The following is a 19,262-nucleotide window of genomic DNA, read 5'->3' as shown; positions in this document are numbered from 1 at the left end:
GTGTGTGTGTGTGTGTGTGTGTTTTTGTGTGTGTGTGTGTGTGTGTGTGTGTGTGTGTGTGTGTGCGCGTGTGTGTGTGTGTGTGTGTGTGTGTGGGGGGATATTGAGAGAGCAATTAAATGCTGTGCAAATGGATTCTTTACCAAATAGACAATACAGTAAAAGTAATAAAATGCACCTTTGCATTAACCGAAACATATCATTGTGTTAAGTCCATTGTGTATGTGTACACTATGTGTGTGCTTGGTATTCATTGTATTAAAGTATTTTATTTAGGATTTAGACTTTGTTATGGTAAAAAAAAAAGGTTAGGATTGAGGTTAGACAAGACATGTGACGTTTAGAGTTAAGGTTAGGGCTAGCCAGCAGGGAATGGATGTAAAACATGTCCTCACAAGTATAGTAAAAACAGTGTTTGGTGGTTTTCGTCATTTAACTATTCAACTATTATTGGAGGGTTCAGCCTCGGTTTTAGGGTTAAACTAAGACCTGTTAATAGGTAAGGATAATGCTTGAGATTAATTAAAATCCATGTCGTGACTATAAAAATACAATGTCCAAGTGAGGTAAAAAAATAAATATTCATGTGTGTTTGTTGGTGTGCGTGAAAGCGTGTCGTGGGGCCTGGCCGCGCTCCCGGTAGTAACATCCAATAAGATGTCAGCATTATCATTTGATGGGAGGTTGTCAACAACTGCTCGGAGCAGGACTGGGGCAGGAAGGGAAGTGTAATTTGCTCGTTCGTTTGTTTACCGAGCGTGTTAGAATAAGATTTGTTTACATATCTTTGTGTTAGGTTAGATTTTTTTTAGACGATCCCGCCGACTTCACGTTTTAGTCTACTATACAGCTATGGTCGATAAAGTTATGGATATCAGCTAGCGTAAGCTAAATGTCTTTCAGTCAGTTACAATTGTCAGAAGTTGGCTAGTTCCAAGCTAGCTAGTAGCTAGCTACGTAGCTCACGTTAGAGCAGTGAGGATAGGCTGCTATTTATTGTAAGCCTCTGATAGCCTGCTGTGTGGCCAGCTAGAGCAACAGCACGTCTGTCGAGCTGCTGTAAACCTGTTCCCTTGTTTTGGACGCGAGGAGCTGTTTGAGATACCCTACCATGGATCCGTTTGACAGTAACGTTGCAGGTAAGGAAGCAAGATAATAGATTGATAATAGATTAACAGCAAGCTAACAGCAGCAGGCCAGCTAATAACTAACACAGGACATTAGCAGAAAGCTCACTGAGTGAAATGAATGTCACCCTAGGATGTTGAGAGGGGTGGGTTTGACTTTTGACAAGCCAAACCTTTATGTTTTCTGAGTGACTCTTTTTATTATTATTTTTTTTTTCTTCTTCTCCCTTTTACAGTTGAGGGATTCTCAGAAGCAAACTTAATCGCAGTGTCTGTCTGTTGACGGTCCTGCAGCGGCATGATAACATTTCACCGCACATACACACACAACGCAGGATGGGCTGCTTCTGTACCTTTTTGTTCATTCGTGTAACATTTCTAACAGCTTAAACAAAGTCTGTCTTGACCGAAACATAGTATTCCGCTGTTAAGACTCAAGTTGTCTGTTAAAACACAGCAGCGCTGTTTGTCCAGTTTAAGCCTGTTGGTTTGATAATGGCTATGTTTTGCCTTGGTGTGGAGAGCTGATAAGTCATACTCAGCTCAGGCCACCAGCAGCCAGCTGCTTTATGGCCCTATGTTGTCCATGGCTTTATTAAAACAAACAAAAAGCCCAGTGCACACACTATTATGTTCTCCTACCCTTAAACCTGGAAGAAGCAATCATTAAATCACAGCAGTTAGACTTCCTGGTTTTTTTTTTTTCTTCCTGCTTGTTTTTTTGTGACTTAGTGATTTGTTAGTAAAAGCCCAAAGTCACATTTCACAATCAGATTTTGATCAGATAATAATAGCAAAACAGAAGTAGATGCTTCCTTCCCATATGATATGAATGACCAACCAACCAATAGCGGTATTGTGGCTCAGTACTCTGCATCTATTTAGTGTGTCTGTTGTCTGTTTTTACCTGGGCTGAATTAGTGGACACACTTGTCAAAGTCAGACACATATATTTAACTATATTTCTGTAACTCTTCTATATGGTTGATAAAATGTTTTGAGTAAACAGGAATAGTGCAGTCAGCTGGTGAACATGCCCTGCAGCTGTATTTACATAGTTTGAACAAGCTTGAAGAAAGTACAGGAGTTGTTGGTTGTGCAGATTTGCCTGGTGTATTTTCTAATTGTAGTGTGGATGATAACCATTTAATCAATATCTAAGCACAACATCCTTATATGAAATAAATTTCACCATAATATCACAACAATTAGAAGTAGATATGACAATCATTTTTTTGTATATGTCCTTTTTTTTTTTTTTTTTTTTTTAAATCAAATCCTCCTCTGCACATTACCCAGTACTTAGCTCTTAGCCTATTAATAGACATACATACCACAGCAATGTGGTCTGGACAGGGACATGGTGACAGCCCATACAGTCTTATAAGAAACACTGTACAGGACAGCCATGAAACTAAATTCACCTCATGCATGTTTGGACTTGTGTCATTCTTTATAGGAGCTAAAGCACATCTTTGATTGGTGCCATTGTTTCTGTATGAACGGTACTATGTATTCAGGAAGCGTTGACTGTCTCTCTGTGCTTTCCACTTAAATCTATCACCAACTGAGACTGAAAATGTATTGTCTTAAGCCTCTAAAAAAAATGAATGGAACGTGAGGCAAAACGGGAGACTTGCATTGCTTAGCATTTTACTACTTTTGTTATTATTAAATTAGGAAGTTGAACATGCCTCTGATTGTTTCAAGAATTACTTAGATTTATTGAGGGGAGAAACTGGCTGCCAGAAAATCACATGCATTTTGTAAGACAAGGCATAACTCTTGTCATGATGCTGAAGATGCAGGTTATTTTGTGGAAATGAAAGCATTTGTAAACTGAAGTAGTAGCATATGTGACAGGGCCAGATGATGAGTATTTATTGTATTTATTTATGTTTTTCAGTTGAATGAATGAACGTTGAAGGGAATACAGATTTCATAATATACCAGTACGGAATAGTAGCAGCCTCACATGTAGGTCAAAGTACCAGGAAATGCTGTAGGAGGTTTACTAACAGGAAACTGAAGAAACTCAGCTTTGTTAAACCAGGCTTCATGTTGCCTGCACACTAGGTAACAATAACAAGCCTTTGTGTTGAAAATGGCTAGTTGCCACAACTCTTCTGTAGAAAACAGTCACAGCACATATATTGACATCAGTGTATAAAGTAATTTATGTCAGTGTATATAATCATTTAGATTGTGTTCTCTCTCACTTCTGTTTTTAAGAATCCTCTATCTGACTTCTCTATTTCTGTGTGTAGCCAACCTCCCGAGGAACATGATTGAGAACAGCATGTTTGAAGAAGAGCCTGATGTTGTGGATTTGGCCAAAGACTCCGCTGCATTTCCGGTATGCTCATGTCATGTTATCTTATGCCATGCATACTATGCATGCCTTTATTTTAAGTACCAGCCTGGCTCATTAATTTGCATATTTCAGAATGCATATTTGCACCACTCTGCATGTTTTCATCTGTAAATGAGAATGAATGTGATTGATCAGGGCAATATAAATAAGGACCAGTTCATTCACACCCACACTTTTGGGTAGCCAATGGTGCTCATTTGCACGCTTTCAGTTCAGATCATCTTTCAATGGTCTGTAGATTATTTTAGATCTGTCAGCTGCAACTAACTATCTATCTATCTATCTAGTCAAAAATGTGAGAATTACTTCTAGCAAAAAAGGAACGTCCTTTAAGCTTGACGATGATGATGCGCTATCCTTGTCTTTAGAACTACACAATGACCCTTTTTCCTCTTTTTGATTTTGTCAGTACAGACATACAGTACTGTATCATAAAGCCTCATAAACAAAGTATTATAGACTTTAAGTTTGTAGTTTCCACTTCCTCTGTCCTCCCTCACTGTGTGACACCCAACAAACCCTCTCCTAAAAAGGTGTTTATTTCTGCGTCAACCACAATCCTAACAAAAATTGATTGCTCTCCATTCATTATGATTCTGTCCCATTTGTTGTCCCCTTTTTGTTGTCAGACCCTTCTCTGTCCTTTATTATTTTCCATTATTCCTGTCTGTGCTCTCACTCTCCTCACCACCTCCACACATCGTACCCTGTGCTAATTAATTTACCCGGGAAGGCAATCCAGTTATTAACATTATATGGGAAACGCTGTACACGCTCTCTGCAGACGTTTCCTGCTCTTGACCCAGATGAGGTGGTGTATGAGCCTCGTAGCTCACGGTTGCTTGTACGAGGCCTGGGAGAGAATGACATGGACGAGGATGATGAGGACTGCGAGTCTTCAGCCCGTCTGCTGGGCATGTCCTTCATGAACCGTAGCTCTGCTCACAGATCCAGCTCTTTCCCCTACACCAGACAGGCTCCACCCAGGTAATGCACTGCATAGGTTACAATTTGGGATGCTGTACAGTATGTACATAAACAAAAAAAACAAGGTATGCCTTGTGGGATTTTTTTCTCAAAGCATTGCTGCATAAGTAATCATGTATTATCATATGCAAAGCTTCTGTGGTTAGTGTTTGAGTGTGGTGATATTATTGACTGTAAAACAGCCTATGGGTGATATACAAATGTTGAATTCAGGTGGATGTGTTGTAATACTTAAAGTTTCTAAAACTTCCATGTGAAATAAATACTGAATAACTTGTTATTTTTAGGAAGCACATTTTAAAATAAGTAAGCCATATTCAGCTAGTAATAGATGGAAGTAATAAATGTGTAGCAAGTTTCAGGAAGAAACACTTGCAGCGTAAAGAATCAAATCTATGTTAAGTAAAATGCCAAAAATTTGAGTTAGTGCACTTTAATATAACATGAAATATAATTGTAATCACTCAACCAGCCATCACCAAATCCAATATAAATGTGTAAAGACCAAAACATCTGGAACTGTTCAGGGAACCTTTCAGTGGTATTCCCGAAACAACAAAAGTAACCATTGAATGCAATCACAATATTAGACAAAATAATTCTTGGATATAATTATGCAGCCCTGCCTCACTCAAAATTGAGTGCACAGAATGAATATCATAAGGTGCGTTCAAACATCAAGCCTGTCTCACACATGAAACCTGCAACATTGCCAGACATAACAATCAAGGCAAAGGGTTGATCAATAACAGGTTGTTTGTAGGACCATTCTGAAATGATCAGGCTTTTCTTTTCTTTTTTTTGTAAACAATGGCTGACCGACCTTAGGCCGGTTACACACTGGATGCGTGGAAAAATGTGCATGGAAAAGGGTTTTAGTCTGCTCAGCAATAGATTACCAAGTTGAAGCTTTATTTTCATAGCGTCTTTCCCCCACAGCACCACCATCTACAGCTTTTTCATAAACACTGCTGCTCCTTGTCACCCTGAATCTGTAAATGAATCAAAGTAAGTAATGTTAAACTTAGTGATGCACCGAAATGAAAATTCTTGGCCGAAAACCGAAAAAAGAGGAAACCAAGACCGAAAACCGAAACCGAAACACCGAAAGAAATTAAGCCAATTATTAGTACCATTGCATTTATGGCTATGACTGTGTACTAACTTTACTAAAATCAAGGCATTGCAATTGTATAAATTAATATTAAAGTTTAATTAAAAAAATATCTAGCAGAAATATGGCTACAATCTGATAGTCACATACAGTATACAGTAGCCTAAGAACAAAATAGCTTACCTATTGTTATTATTATTATTATTAATTGAGGCACTTTCTTGCAGGATTTCACTGAACATATCAGACAACGAGGGTGCATGCCCCTCATCTGGTGCAGCGAGACAAGTCTTTTTCTGCGCTCTGATCTCCTGGCGCTGAAGGCGCGTTCGTCTCCACGCGGGTTCTCCACATCCATGGCGGCCTGGATCATTTTCGCTTTTTCGTCGCGTGCTTTATTTCCGCATCCAAGTAATGGTCTTTATAACGCGGATCAAGTACAGTCGCGATGGAAGTGCAGAGGATCCGAACAGATCTCAGTGAAACGTGTGCTGACAGACTCTAAGAGAGCGTACTTTTCATTGTTTTTACTCCGTGGTCCGTCTCAACCTCTTTGCTTAGGAGACGCTTTGCAGGTGGATCTGATCGGGTACTGACACAAGTGCAGGTCGCGTTTTCTGTTTGCGTCATCACAACATTTTCGGCCGTATTGTTTCGGTGATAAAGGTATTTCGGCCGAAAACCGAAAATGCCCTTTTGGGCCATTTTCGGCCGAAAATTTTCGGTGGCTGAATATTTGGTGCATCCCTAGTTAAACTCTTTTTGGTCTCAGGTCTTGTTCACGACCCTCAGCCCGTACCACCGTTGTATGTGTGTTATTCCTGGTGATAGTGGCCTCCATGACCATGGTGCTGTACTTCTTACCTGGATGCACATTTACCAAGGTAAGAAAAATATTCACTAGTTCTGTTTAGGTAGCTAAACCTGACTCTTTCAACACATTATGTTGATATCTTTGTCAGATTATTTCTCTTTTGAGATTCTCTGGCATACCCATTTCTCTGGCTGACCCCAACCCTCCTTCCTTTTGCAGGCGGGTTGTCGAAAAACCAACAAGACCACTCCCTTTGAGCCAGTTTACCCTCTGTCCACAAATGGCAAACTGTTTCCATGGGCACAGTTCCGGCTGCCTCGCAGCGTACGTCCTCTTAGCTATGACCTCACCCTCAGCCCAGACCTCAACAACATGACTTTCACCGGCCGCACTGTCATCACCATGTCTGTGCTTCACAACACCAAGATCATTGTCCTACACAGTGCTCATCTCAACATCACCAAAGCTACCTTCAAGGTGGGATTGGAAGATTTCTTTTGTGTGCGAATGACCATGTGTAATTACAGAGTTTAGATGATTTAGTTGTACAGAACTTTATGTAAGGATTTAATTTGTGCCTGAAAACATATTTGATCCAAACGTTTTGCTTTATATTATGTTGTCTGCTAGTTGTTAACTCATACTTCCTGTCTTCCAGCTGGGTGATCAGGAGACCAGAGATGTGACTGTCCTGGAGTACCAACCCAGACAGCAGATAGCTGTTCAGTTTTCTGAGGAGATGAAGGCAGGCCAGTACTGTGTTTTGACCCTGGATTACTCTGCCAGCCTCTCACACACCTATGACGGTTTCTACAACAGCTCATACATTCATAAAGATGGAAAGAAAAGGTACACTTTACTTAACTGGCTGTGTAAGTACTTTGCAACAGCTGTGAGATGTGCTGCAGAGTTAAGACCTAGAAAAAGCCTGTATGGAGAGGCTTGTGTGTCTTCACAGCTAATCGTGTGACCTTTGGCTCAACTCTTGACCAGACACTAACAAAGCAGTGCTGTAAATATAACAATAAAAAATGAGTTTTACAGCAGTAATCTAATTTGCATGATCATGCTCATCTTTCTCTTGTCACCAGGGTCTTAGCTGCAACCCAATTTGAGCCACTATCAGCTAGGAAAGCCTTTCCTTGCTTTGATGAACCAGCCTTCAAAGCGACCTTTCTGATTAAAATCAGCAGGAAACCAAACTACATGACTCTTTCCAACATGCCTCAGGTATTGTAACATTAATGGTAACAAGTGTTGAAACACCTCATATAGTGTTCTAAATGGCTTTAGCACAAACTAAATATTCTTTCTGAACAGAAGGAAAATGTAAATGGACATCAACTGATAATTTGAATAATTTTTTTATCTACTAAGCTAGAAACAGGTTCTATCAGTGTCTGTCTTCAGCGTCATTTGGTTAGCACAAATGTTTGGTATTGACAGGCTCAATTAGGGCTGGGCAATATATCGATATTATACCCATATTGTGATATGAGACTAGATATTGTCTTAGATTTTGGATATCGTAATATCGTGATATGACATAAGTGGTGTCTTTTTCTGGTTTTAAAGGCTGCATTACAGTAAAGAGATGTACTTTTCTGAACTTACCAGACTGTTGTAGCTGTTCTATTATTTGCCTTTTCCCCACTTAGACATTATGTTCACATTACTGATGATTATTTATCTAAAATCTAAGTGTGAAGATATTTTGTTAAAGCACCAATTGTCAACCCTAGAATATTGCCGCAATATCGATATCAAGGTATTTGGTCAAGAATATCGTGATATCTGATTTTCTCCATATCGCCCAGTCCTAGGCTCAATGTGATGCCAGTGGTTTCTGGCTGGCAGTATATACCAAAATAAAATAGAATTTGGCATGTTCCCTGGCAAAAATGGGGAGTCTGCAGTGCTGTATTTATTAGTTGGTAATAATCTTGTCCCTATGCTTTGTGTTTCAGGCTAAAAGCACACAGCTTTCCAATGGCCTCATGCAAGATGAGTTTGAAAAGACCAGTGTTAACATGAGCACCTACCTGGTGGCATTCATCGTCGCTGACTTCACCCCTATCAGCAAAAATGTCTCTGAAACTCTGGTAGGTCTGACACAACTATGAGTCCTTTTTGCTTTCAGTGCAGGCTGTACATTTTGTATTTTTTTTCATTTAGTATTCAGTGAGGTTGTGCTTTTGCTGATGAACTGTCTCTTGATGTGTACATATAGGTGTCTGTGTACTCCGTGCCAGAGAAGAAGGAGCACACTGACTATGCTCTGTACACCGCATCAAAGCTGCTGGAGTTCTACAATAACTTCTTTGAAATTAACTACCCACTCAAAAAACTAGGTGAGTACACACAGGTACTACATGTTTCACACAAGGTGTACCAACATGCTATTTTCTCCTCTTCCTCCTTGATCTTTCTTTACACACCCCAATATGCTGCCTTTTTCTTTTGTCAGACTTGGTAGCCATCCCAGACTTCCTGGCAGGAGCCATGGAGAACTGGGGACTCATCACTTTCAGGGAGACCACCCTGCTGGTGGGCAACCAGTCCTCTCCTCTGGAAAAACAATTAGTTGCCTCCGTCATAGCGCATGAGCTCGCTCATCAGGTAGATGTGTTTGCCTGCGTGTGTGTGAAAGTAGCAGATGCAGTGAATATGCTACATCAGGTCCTAATATCTCTGATGTTGTGTTACAGTGGTTTGGAAACTTGGTAACAATGAGCTGGTGGAATGACCTGTGGCTCAACGAAGGCTTTGCCACTTACATGCAGTACATGTCGCTGCAGAAAGTCTTTCCCCAGCTGGACATTGTAAGTTCAAACATCTGCCTCACATATTTTGAAGCTCTGTGCTTTACTTTGTGCCTTCGCAGTAAATTCTATGTTTTTTTTCCAGGGTAATTTGTTCCTAGCAGTACGCTTCAGAGCCTTGGACAAAGATGCACTAAACTCCTCCCACGCTGTGTCGACGGAGGTTAATAATCCGGAACAGGTGGAAGAGATGTTTGACTCTGTCTCCTATGAGAAGGTACACTTTTCCAAATTATATATCTGTAGATAAACAGATTAAATATTCATTAAGTCACTGAACTTCCATATCCAGCTGTTTTATCTCAGGGAAAAATGTCTCTACTGGACCTCAAACTCGTTTATAGTTTTAGTTAGTGCTTTGGGTGTGATCACAGATGCTTTGTGCCTCTTGTCTTCCAGGGCGCATCCATTCTCATGATGTTGAATGCCTGGCTGCCAGGGGAACAACAGTTCAGAAAGGGTATCATTCAATACCTGAAACAGTTCAGTGGATTAAACACGGACACTGAAGACCTCTGGAACAGCCTTACACAGGTGTGTGTGTGTGTGTCTCTCTCTCTCTCTCTCTCTCTCTTTTGGTGCTATGGACAGCACACATTGAGTAGTTAATCACTTTGGTTACTTTTAACTTCCTTCTGTAATCTGTCAGCCAGCCATGTGGCTAAAATATACTCCTCTTCCTGACATCAACTACGTTTGGCTAGTTGTACTGTCATCACATAATGGCTGATCACGAGCTGTATTCTCAACATCATTCTTTTTTGCCTCTGTTAATATTCCGTTAGGGTTTAAATTGTAATTTTTACCCGAACTGGACTGCACAGACCGGATTTGTCAAAGGATTTGTCTTCCTGTCCTCAGGTCTCTGTCTCGGCGCAGCATCACAATGTGTCAGAGATGATGCGCTCATGGACGTCACAGAAAGGCTTCCCATTGGTAACTGTAAGCCGCAAGGGAGGTCAGGTGACCCTCACACAGGAGCACTTCTTGCTCACGTCTGACAAAGCCACATATTCTTCCAGGTGGGTTACATTACCGCACACGCACACAGATCATAGAAACGCACCAAGACCCAACAGCTAACTGTATTTTGCACTCTCTTTAGCTTGTGGAATATTCCAGTGACGTACGTAACTGACAACTGTAGTTTGGGCCATGATTGCATACAGATGTTTAATCTGAAGACCAAGTCAGGTAAAACACCAAGTATTAACCTGTAACATCATGTCAAGAGTCTGGAGTACTTCACATGTCAAATGGTGCATGTTTGTGTTTTTCTTTTTTTTTTAGGGACTCTGGAGCTACCAGAAAGTGTAAAGTGGCTGAAGTTGAACTACAAAAACACAGGCTTCTACATCGTCCACTACGGAGACGAGGGCTGGGCTGCTCTTAAAGATGCTTTGTCCAGCAATGTCCATGTTCTTACACAGGAGGACCGTGCCTCGCTCATACACAACATCTTTGCTCTCTCCAGGTATAGCGGACAACATAAATAGTTGTTCTTTGAGTTGCATTCAGTGACAGGAGAAACGGAAGCATAGGAGCGTTTTCCAATTTCTGTATTTGACTTTTAAAAAGCTTTCATTCTCCACCTTTCTTTCTTCTCCCTCACTGTTCTGTGTTTTTAACAGACTGGGACGTGTGTCCTTCTACCAAGTACTCAACCTGTTAACCTACATGTCAAATGAAACTGAGAGTTCTCCTGTGACGGAGGCCTTGTTACAGCTCAATGTAATCTACCGACTCCTCGACAAAAGACAAGAGGACAGTCTTGTATCCCGTATGAAGGTGCGGAGACACACACACACACACACACACACACACACAAGAAGGTAGAAGAAGGTCACAATACATTTTGGGAATAAAGATGTACTAAGCCACATTAACAAAAAATTCTTCTTTTCTTTTTCTCTTTTTTTTTTTTTTTTTTACATATGACAGTATTATATTTTGGATCGGTTTGGTTCTCTGATGGACAAACAAACGTGGGGAGAGGAGGAGAGTGTGTCTAAACAGGAGCTGCGCTCTGCCTTGCTGGGGTCAGCCTGTAGCCTGAATCAAGAAAACTGCATTCAGCAAGCCAAAGCCCTGTTCAAACAGTATGACCAGTCCAATGGGACCTCACGGTACGTACAGTGGTGTAGCACACATTTTATTTTTCAATTTCTTTTCTGGGTCAAATTGACAGCGACAGCAGGTTGGGAGGAGTAGCCCGAACATCTTTTTTTAGATAGAAACTATCTTTAGAAGGGGCAGGGGAATGTGACATTCAGTAAACAGAATTTTGGTGCACTTTTAACTTAAAATAGGTTTGCATCTTTATATTTTCTTAAGGATCCCAGGAGATCTGCAGCAAGTTGTATTCACTGTGGCTGCTCAATCAAATGAAGATTGGGTGACTTTGCTCCACATGTACCACACTGTCACCTATGATGCAGAGAAGCGGAAAATGCTACGGGGCCTAGCATCCACTCAGGACGCACGGCATATAGTATGGTAAGTGTTTGTGTTTGCTTCTGACCAGGATCAAGCATTCACATATTTCCTTTTACATTGATGATATATTCAGCATACATTAAACTGATCAAGTCAATTTAATTTGTAATGCTTAAAGAGAGAAGCATCCAATGCACTCGTTCAAAGTGAGATTTTTTTTTTTTTTTTTTTTATTGGAACATACCTTGTGTAACAGCAGTGTTTGAAATGTTCAAAGCATTTCACTTTTAGGTCAATACAAGTCCACTCAGAGGCTAAATGCTACCAACCCACCCTGAGAGCAATTTCTTGATAAATTACACTTACTACTGTTACTCTAACCAAACATGGACTCAACTCGAGCCAGAAGCTGTATTCAGTAAAACACCTGAACCAAAACCCAATACCTCCTCTTGACCCTGACTGTTTGAGTCAAGTAGCAGATCAGTGTTGCACCTGTTTTTCAGTGACTACTTGAATAGCACCAAAATGTGGCATTATGTAAAAATACATTATGGCTCCTGATGTGGTCCATGTTAACTCATAAAGATCCCCCAAATGTCACCATAATTGAGAAGTCTCCTCCTACTCCAATATTTGATATTTGTATTAAGATTTCATATTCTTTGGTGCCATCCTCATCATGATATTACTATATTGTATGAATAAAATCTGCCCTGTTACCCTTCATTTCCCCCCTGTTAAGTATTTAGTTGAAATTTGGTTACTGTGATTACTGTTGAGAATTTCTTTCACTAAATCGCCAATATTTGAGATGTGATGAAAAAGTTTTTTCTTTTTCTTGTCGTTGGTTTGTGAGTCTTTCATTTTATTGTTCTTTTAAGGTCATCATTCTGAAACACGTTTGTGATTAAAGGGCTTGACACATCTATTCTCATTTGTGCACTGAACATTTGAACACTTATTATGGTCTATCTAGGATTCTAAAGGCAGGTCTGAGGGGGGATATCATCCAGACACAAGAGTTGCCTTTGGTCATCAGCACTGTGTGTAACGGCTTCGCCGGCTACTTGTTTGCCTGGGATTTCATACAAGAGAACTGGGACCGCCTCATAGAGAAGTAAGTGGTCCCGGTCAGCTTCACACAAGTTATCACTGAGAGTACATTTTCAGATTATTTTTACATACAAATGAAAAGATGAAACAACATCTGTGTTTTTGTCTGTAGGTTCCCTTTAGGCTCCTATGCCATCCAGACAATCATCAATTCTGCCACCTCTCAGTTCTCCACACAGGCGCATCTTGATCAAGTATGTTTTTAATGTTTGTTTACAGAATATATTCATGCTGCAGCGTATTTGAGGTTCTGTGAATCTGTTTTTAGCAAGATATTAACTGTTTTCAGATTGCTTTTAGTGTGTTATGCCAAGTGGTCAGGCTAATGTGTGTGTGTGTGTGTGTGTGTGTGTGTGTGTGTGTGTGTGTGTGTGTGTGTGTGTGTGTGTGTGTGTGTGTGTGTGTGTGTGTGTGTGTGTGTGTGTGTGTGTGTGTGTGTGTGTGTGTGTGTGTGTGTGTGTGTGTGTGTGTGTGTGTTGTGCAGGTTCAGGGTTTCTTCTCCAGTCTGAAGGAGCGTGGCTCTCAGATGAGGAGTGTGCAGGAAGCTTTGGAAAACATCAGGCTGAACCAGCGCTGGATGGACAAAAACCTGCCCACGCTCCAAAAATGGCTCTAATAGAGGCGCTCCATCCAGCCTCTGCCCCACTGACAGGCAACAGGGGCGTGTCGTCAAGACAACAGCAGTGTTTGCACTATTGTAGGACTGTCTCTTAACTCCCTTTATCCAGGTCAGAGCACTAATCAAGGCCAGAGGTTTTGCTCTAACTGGGTGGACAAGATGTTAGATTTTCTGAGATTGATCCTGTGAGTTGTGTTTGCTAGCTCAGGGTTGCTCTGATTGTGTTGTGTCTGACAGGAAGTTGTCAGATGCAAACACACACTCCTCACACTTTATGCTGTCGACCAAACTTCTCCCCTGCAACTCTCATCTAAACCTCATGCCTGAGCAGACAATCATGCTTCACCCACACTCCTTGTGTTCAGCCTGCTCTCAGGCTCTTAACTGTATAAGCTGTGTAATGGCCACTTGGAAAAAGAGGAAGTATGAAGAATGTCAACATTACTGCGTATGTACTGTATGCACTGTCGGTCCTGGACTTTCTCTCAAGTCGTTGGATATATGTCGATGCAGCTGTCAGGGATTTCTCAGCGATAAGAAGTTGAAATTACCGGTACTTTAGAGAGGAATTATTCTTAGCATTAAACTGACCTTGTATCGCCGTGTTACGAAATTGCTGCCTGCCCATCTGGACTAGTTACTCGTGCAACCGGAAGCATTTTCTATATTAATCATGGTTTGGCTAGAAGATTGATTGGTTGGTTGGTTGGTTGGTTGGTTGATTGATTGATTAATTGATTGCTTCAAATACCAAACTTGTGTTGGCATCAATTGAATGTACTAAAAAACCTTCCCACTGTGTACAGTAGATGGCGTACCGCACAACAGTGCAGGTTTAAATCAACAACCAATGTGTCTTAGGTGAGAGCACACTGGAGCCAAATGTTTTTTTCTTTTTTTCTCTTCCAGTCATATGCCTAGTTTAGCTAGTTCGTTTTATTTTAATAGCTTTTTGCCTGCAGTACAGTCACTGTACAGATCCATTCTTTCACACGGTGTGCTTTTAAACTTGTAATTGTTATTATGTAAATATGCTCAACCCTACAGCGTTTTCCCCTACGATTTTGGATGTTCTCTTTTAAACATCTAGACATTTTAGGATTTGCTTTGTGTTGTGTGTGTGTAAATAGAGTGTAAAGAGAAAATGTATGCATAGAATTGAGTCTTGATCAAATACTTTGACTGTATTTCTTGATTTGTTTGTTTTAAGGGCTAATGTGCGTATTGAAGATACAAAGTGTATAGAATAACATTTAAATTGGGCATGACTAATCTGTCCAGTAAGCTATTCATCAGCCTAATAAAAATACAGAAGGTTTAAAGTTACTCCGATGTTAACGGTCGTGTTGCTCCTGAGAATGAAGAGTAGCCTAGCTATTTAATGAGTGTCTAAACATGTTTTCCCACCTTTTGTTCCAAGATTTTATTTAAATACAGTTGTACACTCATCTTGAGCTTTATATAAAGTGGTACTGCTTACTTATCCACTCCATCACCGTCATGATGTTCAGGATGACTGAGTCAATATAGTAGAGTTAGTGTTGTTCAAAGAAAATAACTCAATCTAACATCTTCATTTATGTAAAAACCTTCCCCAAAATGTCTTGTCACAAAGGCAACAGTAGTGTTACCTCCTCACTGCACACAGGTGGAAAACATTTTGAAAAGGTTATGTGTTTGTTGCTGCACCGGCGACTCCTACTAGTTGGTCAAAGTGGCTGCCAGGATGAGTGGGATCCAAGAGTGGACCAGACAGAGGGAAGGCTAGCATAGGCCCTCTTAGTGAGATGGCAGGTGGAAAAACACTGAAAGACACCATGTGTATCGAAGGCATGGCTGTCTACATCATCACCATGTGTGGAGGTTAGCAGTATAAAACATCACAGTACAGAGAGTTGTGCATTCCAAACCAAAGTAGTAATAAGTCTGTCAGACTTTACTTTGAAGAATCGCATTGCAGTTTAGATCCGTCTAGAGGTTATCAACAGTATTGCCATTCACTTATTCCATCCAGTCCATCATAGCTTAACAGACATTGCTTAACAGATAATGCATTAAGAATTAAGAATATGCCTTTAAAATACACATCTTATACTTTTATGTCCTGGCTATACCATTTTTATTCTGAAAGAGTGACACTTTTTTTTTTTCCAGCTGGCAGCAATCGGATGAATAAATCAGCTTTATTGAGGCTCTGGGACTCTCTCATCATTTTTTATTTATAAAACAACTGTTTTATTTGAAGTCAGTTGCGATAAGCTTTAAGAGACAAGAGTTGCTGATGTCATTTAGGTACAAGGTTCAGTCAAAGTTGGTGAATCGGCAATGTGGCCGGTCTGATGAGAGGATTGTAGTAGAGTACCACATGTACCCAATCAGATTGTCTTTGTTTTTGCACTGGGATGAAATGTTGCGGATGCTTTTGAAACTGTGTTGCTCTTCATGTGAATAAACTATAAATAAAAGTTGTTTTCAGAAGATTTTGGAATTGTTTTTTTCAACTGAAATACAAATATTATTGTTATACTTTTGTTTTTACAACACAATCCAAAAGATGATGCAATTAACCATGTGTGGCTATGCTTGGAGCAATGATGAGGGCAAAATGCAAGGTGGTTCTTAAGAGAACGCTGACGAGAGACTATGAAACCTTAAGCTGGGTCATCGACTTACCACCAAATCACCTCTACAGCAAAACAAAAAGCATGAATCAAAGGCTTCAATCCAAAATTTAAAATCTGAGGAATGACTTGATGGCTGTTCCTCCTCATCCAGTTTTACCAAGCTTTGTCACATTTTGAGAACCGAAATTAATTTTTACGTTGATCGTTGCTTTTGAAAAATCTATTGTGAATGTCAAGCTGCAAGATGTCTCAATGACAACTACTTCCTAAACACAGTGAAGCTGGGTCATGTGAAATGCCTTTTACATGATGCTTCTCCGTTGAACCACCAGAGGTTTTGGCTCTTTTCGAAACTTGCATACTGGCTCTCATGTTGTACTACTTAAATTGTGGATGTAATTTACTTTGTGTGTGTTGTGGCTGTGGGAATTATCTTTTAAAAGGACTTAAAGCCATAGTTGAAACCGTTATTTTATGTCAAGTCTGTAAAAGAAAAATCCTTCAGTCTACTTATAAAAGGGATGTTTTATGTTAAACTACTGCAGGTATGTCTGCTTTTAAATCCCGTTCAGTGTGACAAAGTGTGTTCTTTCCATGTGTGTATTTTGTGTGTGTTTTAGAAAATCTGTTTTGCTCCTTGAAGACTTGTTTTGGCAGAATGCCATACAGCTGGAAGACATATAGTACCAGCATTTTTACCCTCATACTTTCTTTCTTGACCAATTAACTGAAGTGCACAAGATTTAAATACAATTGAGGGCTTTGTATTGAAATAAAAAATTCCTAACTCAGTATGATTAATGTAGACCTGACAGACATCAGAGGGCCCATTAGATTGTCTTTGTGTGTTTGTAGCCATTACAGCAGTATAGTTTCATTTACTTTATCCTTAATAGTGACCATAAATTGACTTTTTTTCTTGGTCTTTCCCAACATTGTTTTTATTTAAGATTCATAGCACATTGTAGCCAAGGTACAGTGTTGAAGCAGTGGAACATAACAACTTATACATACCAATTTCTGTTTATTTGAGTGTCCCAACTATTTGCAATCTTTAGTTTTGTTAGAATTTATACAAATTTACAATTTGTATGAAATCACTTAACACACACCTAACAGTAAATGTTTTGTATGGAGGGGTTGAGCTCTCATGTAGCTAATCAGAAAAAGGATTTATTGCTAAGTAAGTAACACTTACAAGGAATTTGCCTTGGTGGTTGGTGCATAAACAAACATTAATATAAAATAAACAACAAAGACAGAAACAAATATATACAAAATAGCTGTTTAACATCAGAAAAAGAGGCCAAATGGTTTAGTGCAGAATGTGCAAAAATGTTTAGGGACATGCAAAAAGTTTAGGACATATAGTTTGTACAATGGGCGTATATGGGTGTAAAGTCCAGGATGTAGGTTAATGCAAAGTTTAGTAACTGGGGGGCGGGAGGGGGGGTTAAGAGTTAATGTCAGTGGGGGAGGGGGGCCCTTGTTAATGAGGCTGACTGCAGAGGGGAAGAAACTGTTTTTGTGGCATGAGGTTTTTAGACCGCAGCGTCCTGCCAGAGGGGAGACGTTTACGTCTGGGGTGAGAGGGATTGGTCATCGTTCCTGCCCGCCTCAGCGTTCTGGAGGTGTACAGTTCCTGGAGAGACAGCAGATTGCAGCCAATCACCTTTTCAGCAAAGCAGATGATGCACTGCAGTCTTCCCTTGTCCTTAGCAGAGGCAGCAGCGTACCAGATGGTGACAGAGGAGTTGAGGATGGACTCAATGGTGGCGGTATAGAAGTGCACCATCATTGTCTTTGACAGGTTGAACTTCTTCAGCTGCCGCAGGAAGTACGTCCTCTGCTGGGCTTTTGGTGAGGGAGCCGATGTTCTGCTCACACTTGAGGTCCTGGGAGATGACAGAGCCCTGGAAGCGGAAGGACTCCACAGTGTTGACTGTCGAGTCACCCAGGGTGATGGGAGCTGCATCCTTAGAACATAACAGTGTGATTGTTAAAACATGAACCACAACTCTGTCATAATAATGTTAGTGTCAATCCTTTTAAAACTGTATTTTTAAAGCTGATCAAAATACTTAATAAATTAAAAGCCAGCCAATATACTTTTAAGCTTATCAATGATTTTGCACAAAAAATCCAAAGAAACTAGCAACTGTAGATGTCAAATGAATATAATTTACAAAAAAATAGAATTTATTCATATTTATTTCAAAAATAAAGTATTATTGTCCCCATTTAAAAACACATTATTAAAACCAAATACTCTTACTTTGGAATGCTATATTTTAGAATAGTACTGGCACTTTAAAACTGAAGTTGAGTGCAGTACTTGAGTAAATGCACTTAGTTACTTTACACATCTATCTTATGCTCAACATATTTACATCTTTGCACAGAATGATCATCTGCAAACTCCTACAATATTCATGTGTAGAATGTAGTCAGCTGCCACATCACAGGACGTCTGTCTAAGAGTGCCTGGAAAACAACAAACACACACACACACACACACACACACACACATATGTGTGTCATAAGTAACACACCTAGTCCCACAATCAATCAGTCTATCACTGTTGGCCCCATTCAGTTACATACCTTGCTAAAAGCACAACTATGCAGCCTTGCTGAATGGAGAGGTCAGGTTGATACTATCAGCATCATAGTCACTGTCATAGTCACAGGCCTCTGCAGCTTTAGCTCTGTGGGCATCAGATTGATCTGTGTGATCCATTGGTGTGTCAGTGAGATTAAACATTGCATGATGTCTGATCACTGATATGCAAAGCATTGTGGGTAGAGGCTTTGAATGAGGACACATGAGCATCAGGTGAGCAGTGTGACTAGCTGGAATTTGGAATTTGTTGATTGCTGTTCCATATTTGAGCTGTTTTCATAAATTATTTTTCATGGCTATGGGATTAGGGTACAAGACCACACATTGCATTAATACCTGAACTCTTGGAATGAAAATGTGGCTGCTCCAGTTTCTACTTTTAGTGAGAACTAGTATAAATGTGCGTTGAAGACTGTGACTGCAGAGTTTTGCATTCTAAGCCAGCAGACCAGCTGAACCACACTGGTGACTGGAGGTGCAGCCTTGACCCTTGTGATTGAAACCACTGTGATACAATCTGTCTAAAATAATTCTTCTGCTGCTCAATAATGATGTTGTGTTTGTTAGGCTTGGTACACTGGATCTTGCAGGAATTTATGATGGGAA

The 19,262-nt window shown here is 40.1% G+C and overlaps 1 protein-coding gene across 1 annotated transcript; it reads left to right on the top strand.

The window, feature by feature from the left end:
* Positions 1 to 681: 681 nt before the first annotated feature.
* LOC120560293 (leucyl/cystinyl aminopeptidase) lies at positions 682 to 15,889 on the top strand. The gene is made up of 22 exons (XM_039802610.1): positions 682 to 1,139; positions 3,395 to 3,483; positions 4,286 to 4,488; positions 6,375 to 6,486; positions 6,636 to 6,893; positions 7,075 to 7,265; positions 7,508 to 7,646; positions 8,384 to 8,518; positions 8,647 to 8,767; positions 8,884 to 9,035; positions 9,125 to 9,238; positions 9,324 to 9,455; positions 9,638 to 9,772; positions 10,100 to 10,260; positions 10,344 to 10,432; positions 10,529 to 10,712; positions 10,870 to 11,026; positions 11,180 to 11,364; positions 11,573 to 11,734; positions 12,654 to 12,794; positions 12,903 to 12,984; positions 13,275 to 15,889. Exons 1-22 carry the CDS (start codon positions 1,112 to 1,114, stop codon positions 13,404 to 13,406), a joined length of 3,102 nt encoding a protein of 1,033 aa, XP_039658544.1. The 5' UTR covers positions 682 to 1,111; the 3' UTR covers positions 13,407 to 15,889.
* Positions 15,890 to 19,262: the final 3,373 nt, after the last annotated feature.

Source organism: Perca fluviatilis, chromosome 6, assembly GCF_010015445.1.
Source record: "Perca fluviatilis chromosome 6, GENO_Pfluv_1.0, whole genome shotgun sequence".
Classification (NCBI taxonomy): domain Eukaryota; kingdom Metazoa; phylum Chordata; class Actinopteri; order Perciformes; family Percidae; genus Perca; species Perca fluviatilis.
Note: the sequence above shows the minus strand (reverse complement) of the source record. Positions and strands in the feature narration are given on the sequence as shown.

Bases quoted from the DNA above. Each gene is read 5' to 3' on its own strand.
- LOC120560293 (XM_039802610.1), top strand. From the start codon at position 1,112: ATGGATCCGTTTGACAGTAACGTTGCAG. The intron at 9,036-9,124 runs GTAGATGTGTTT...GTTGTGTTACAG, and splicing joins CGCATGAGCTCGCTCATCAG to TGGTTTGGAAACTTGGTAAC. The intron at 11,027-11,179 runs GTGCGGAGACAC...TACATATGACAG, and splicing joins GTCTTGTATCCCGTATGAAG to TATTATATTTTGGATCGGTT.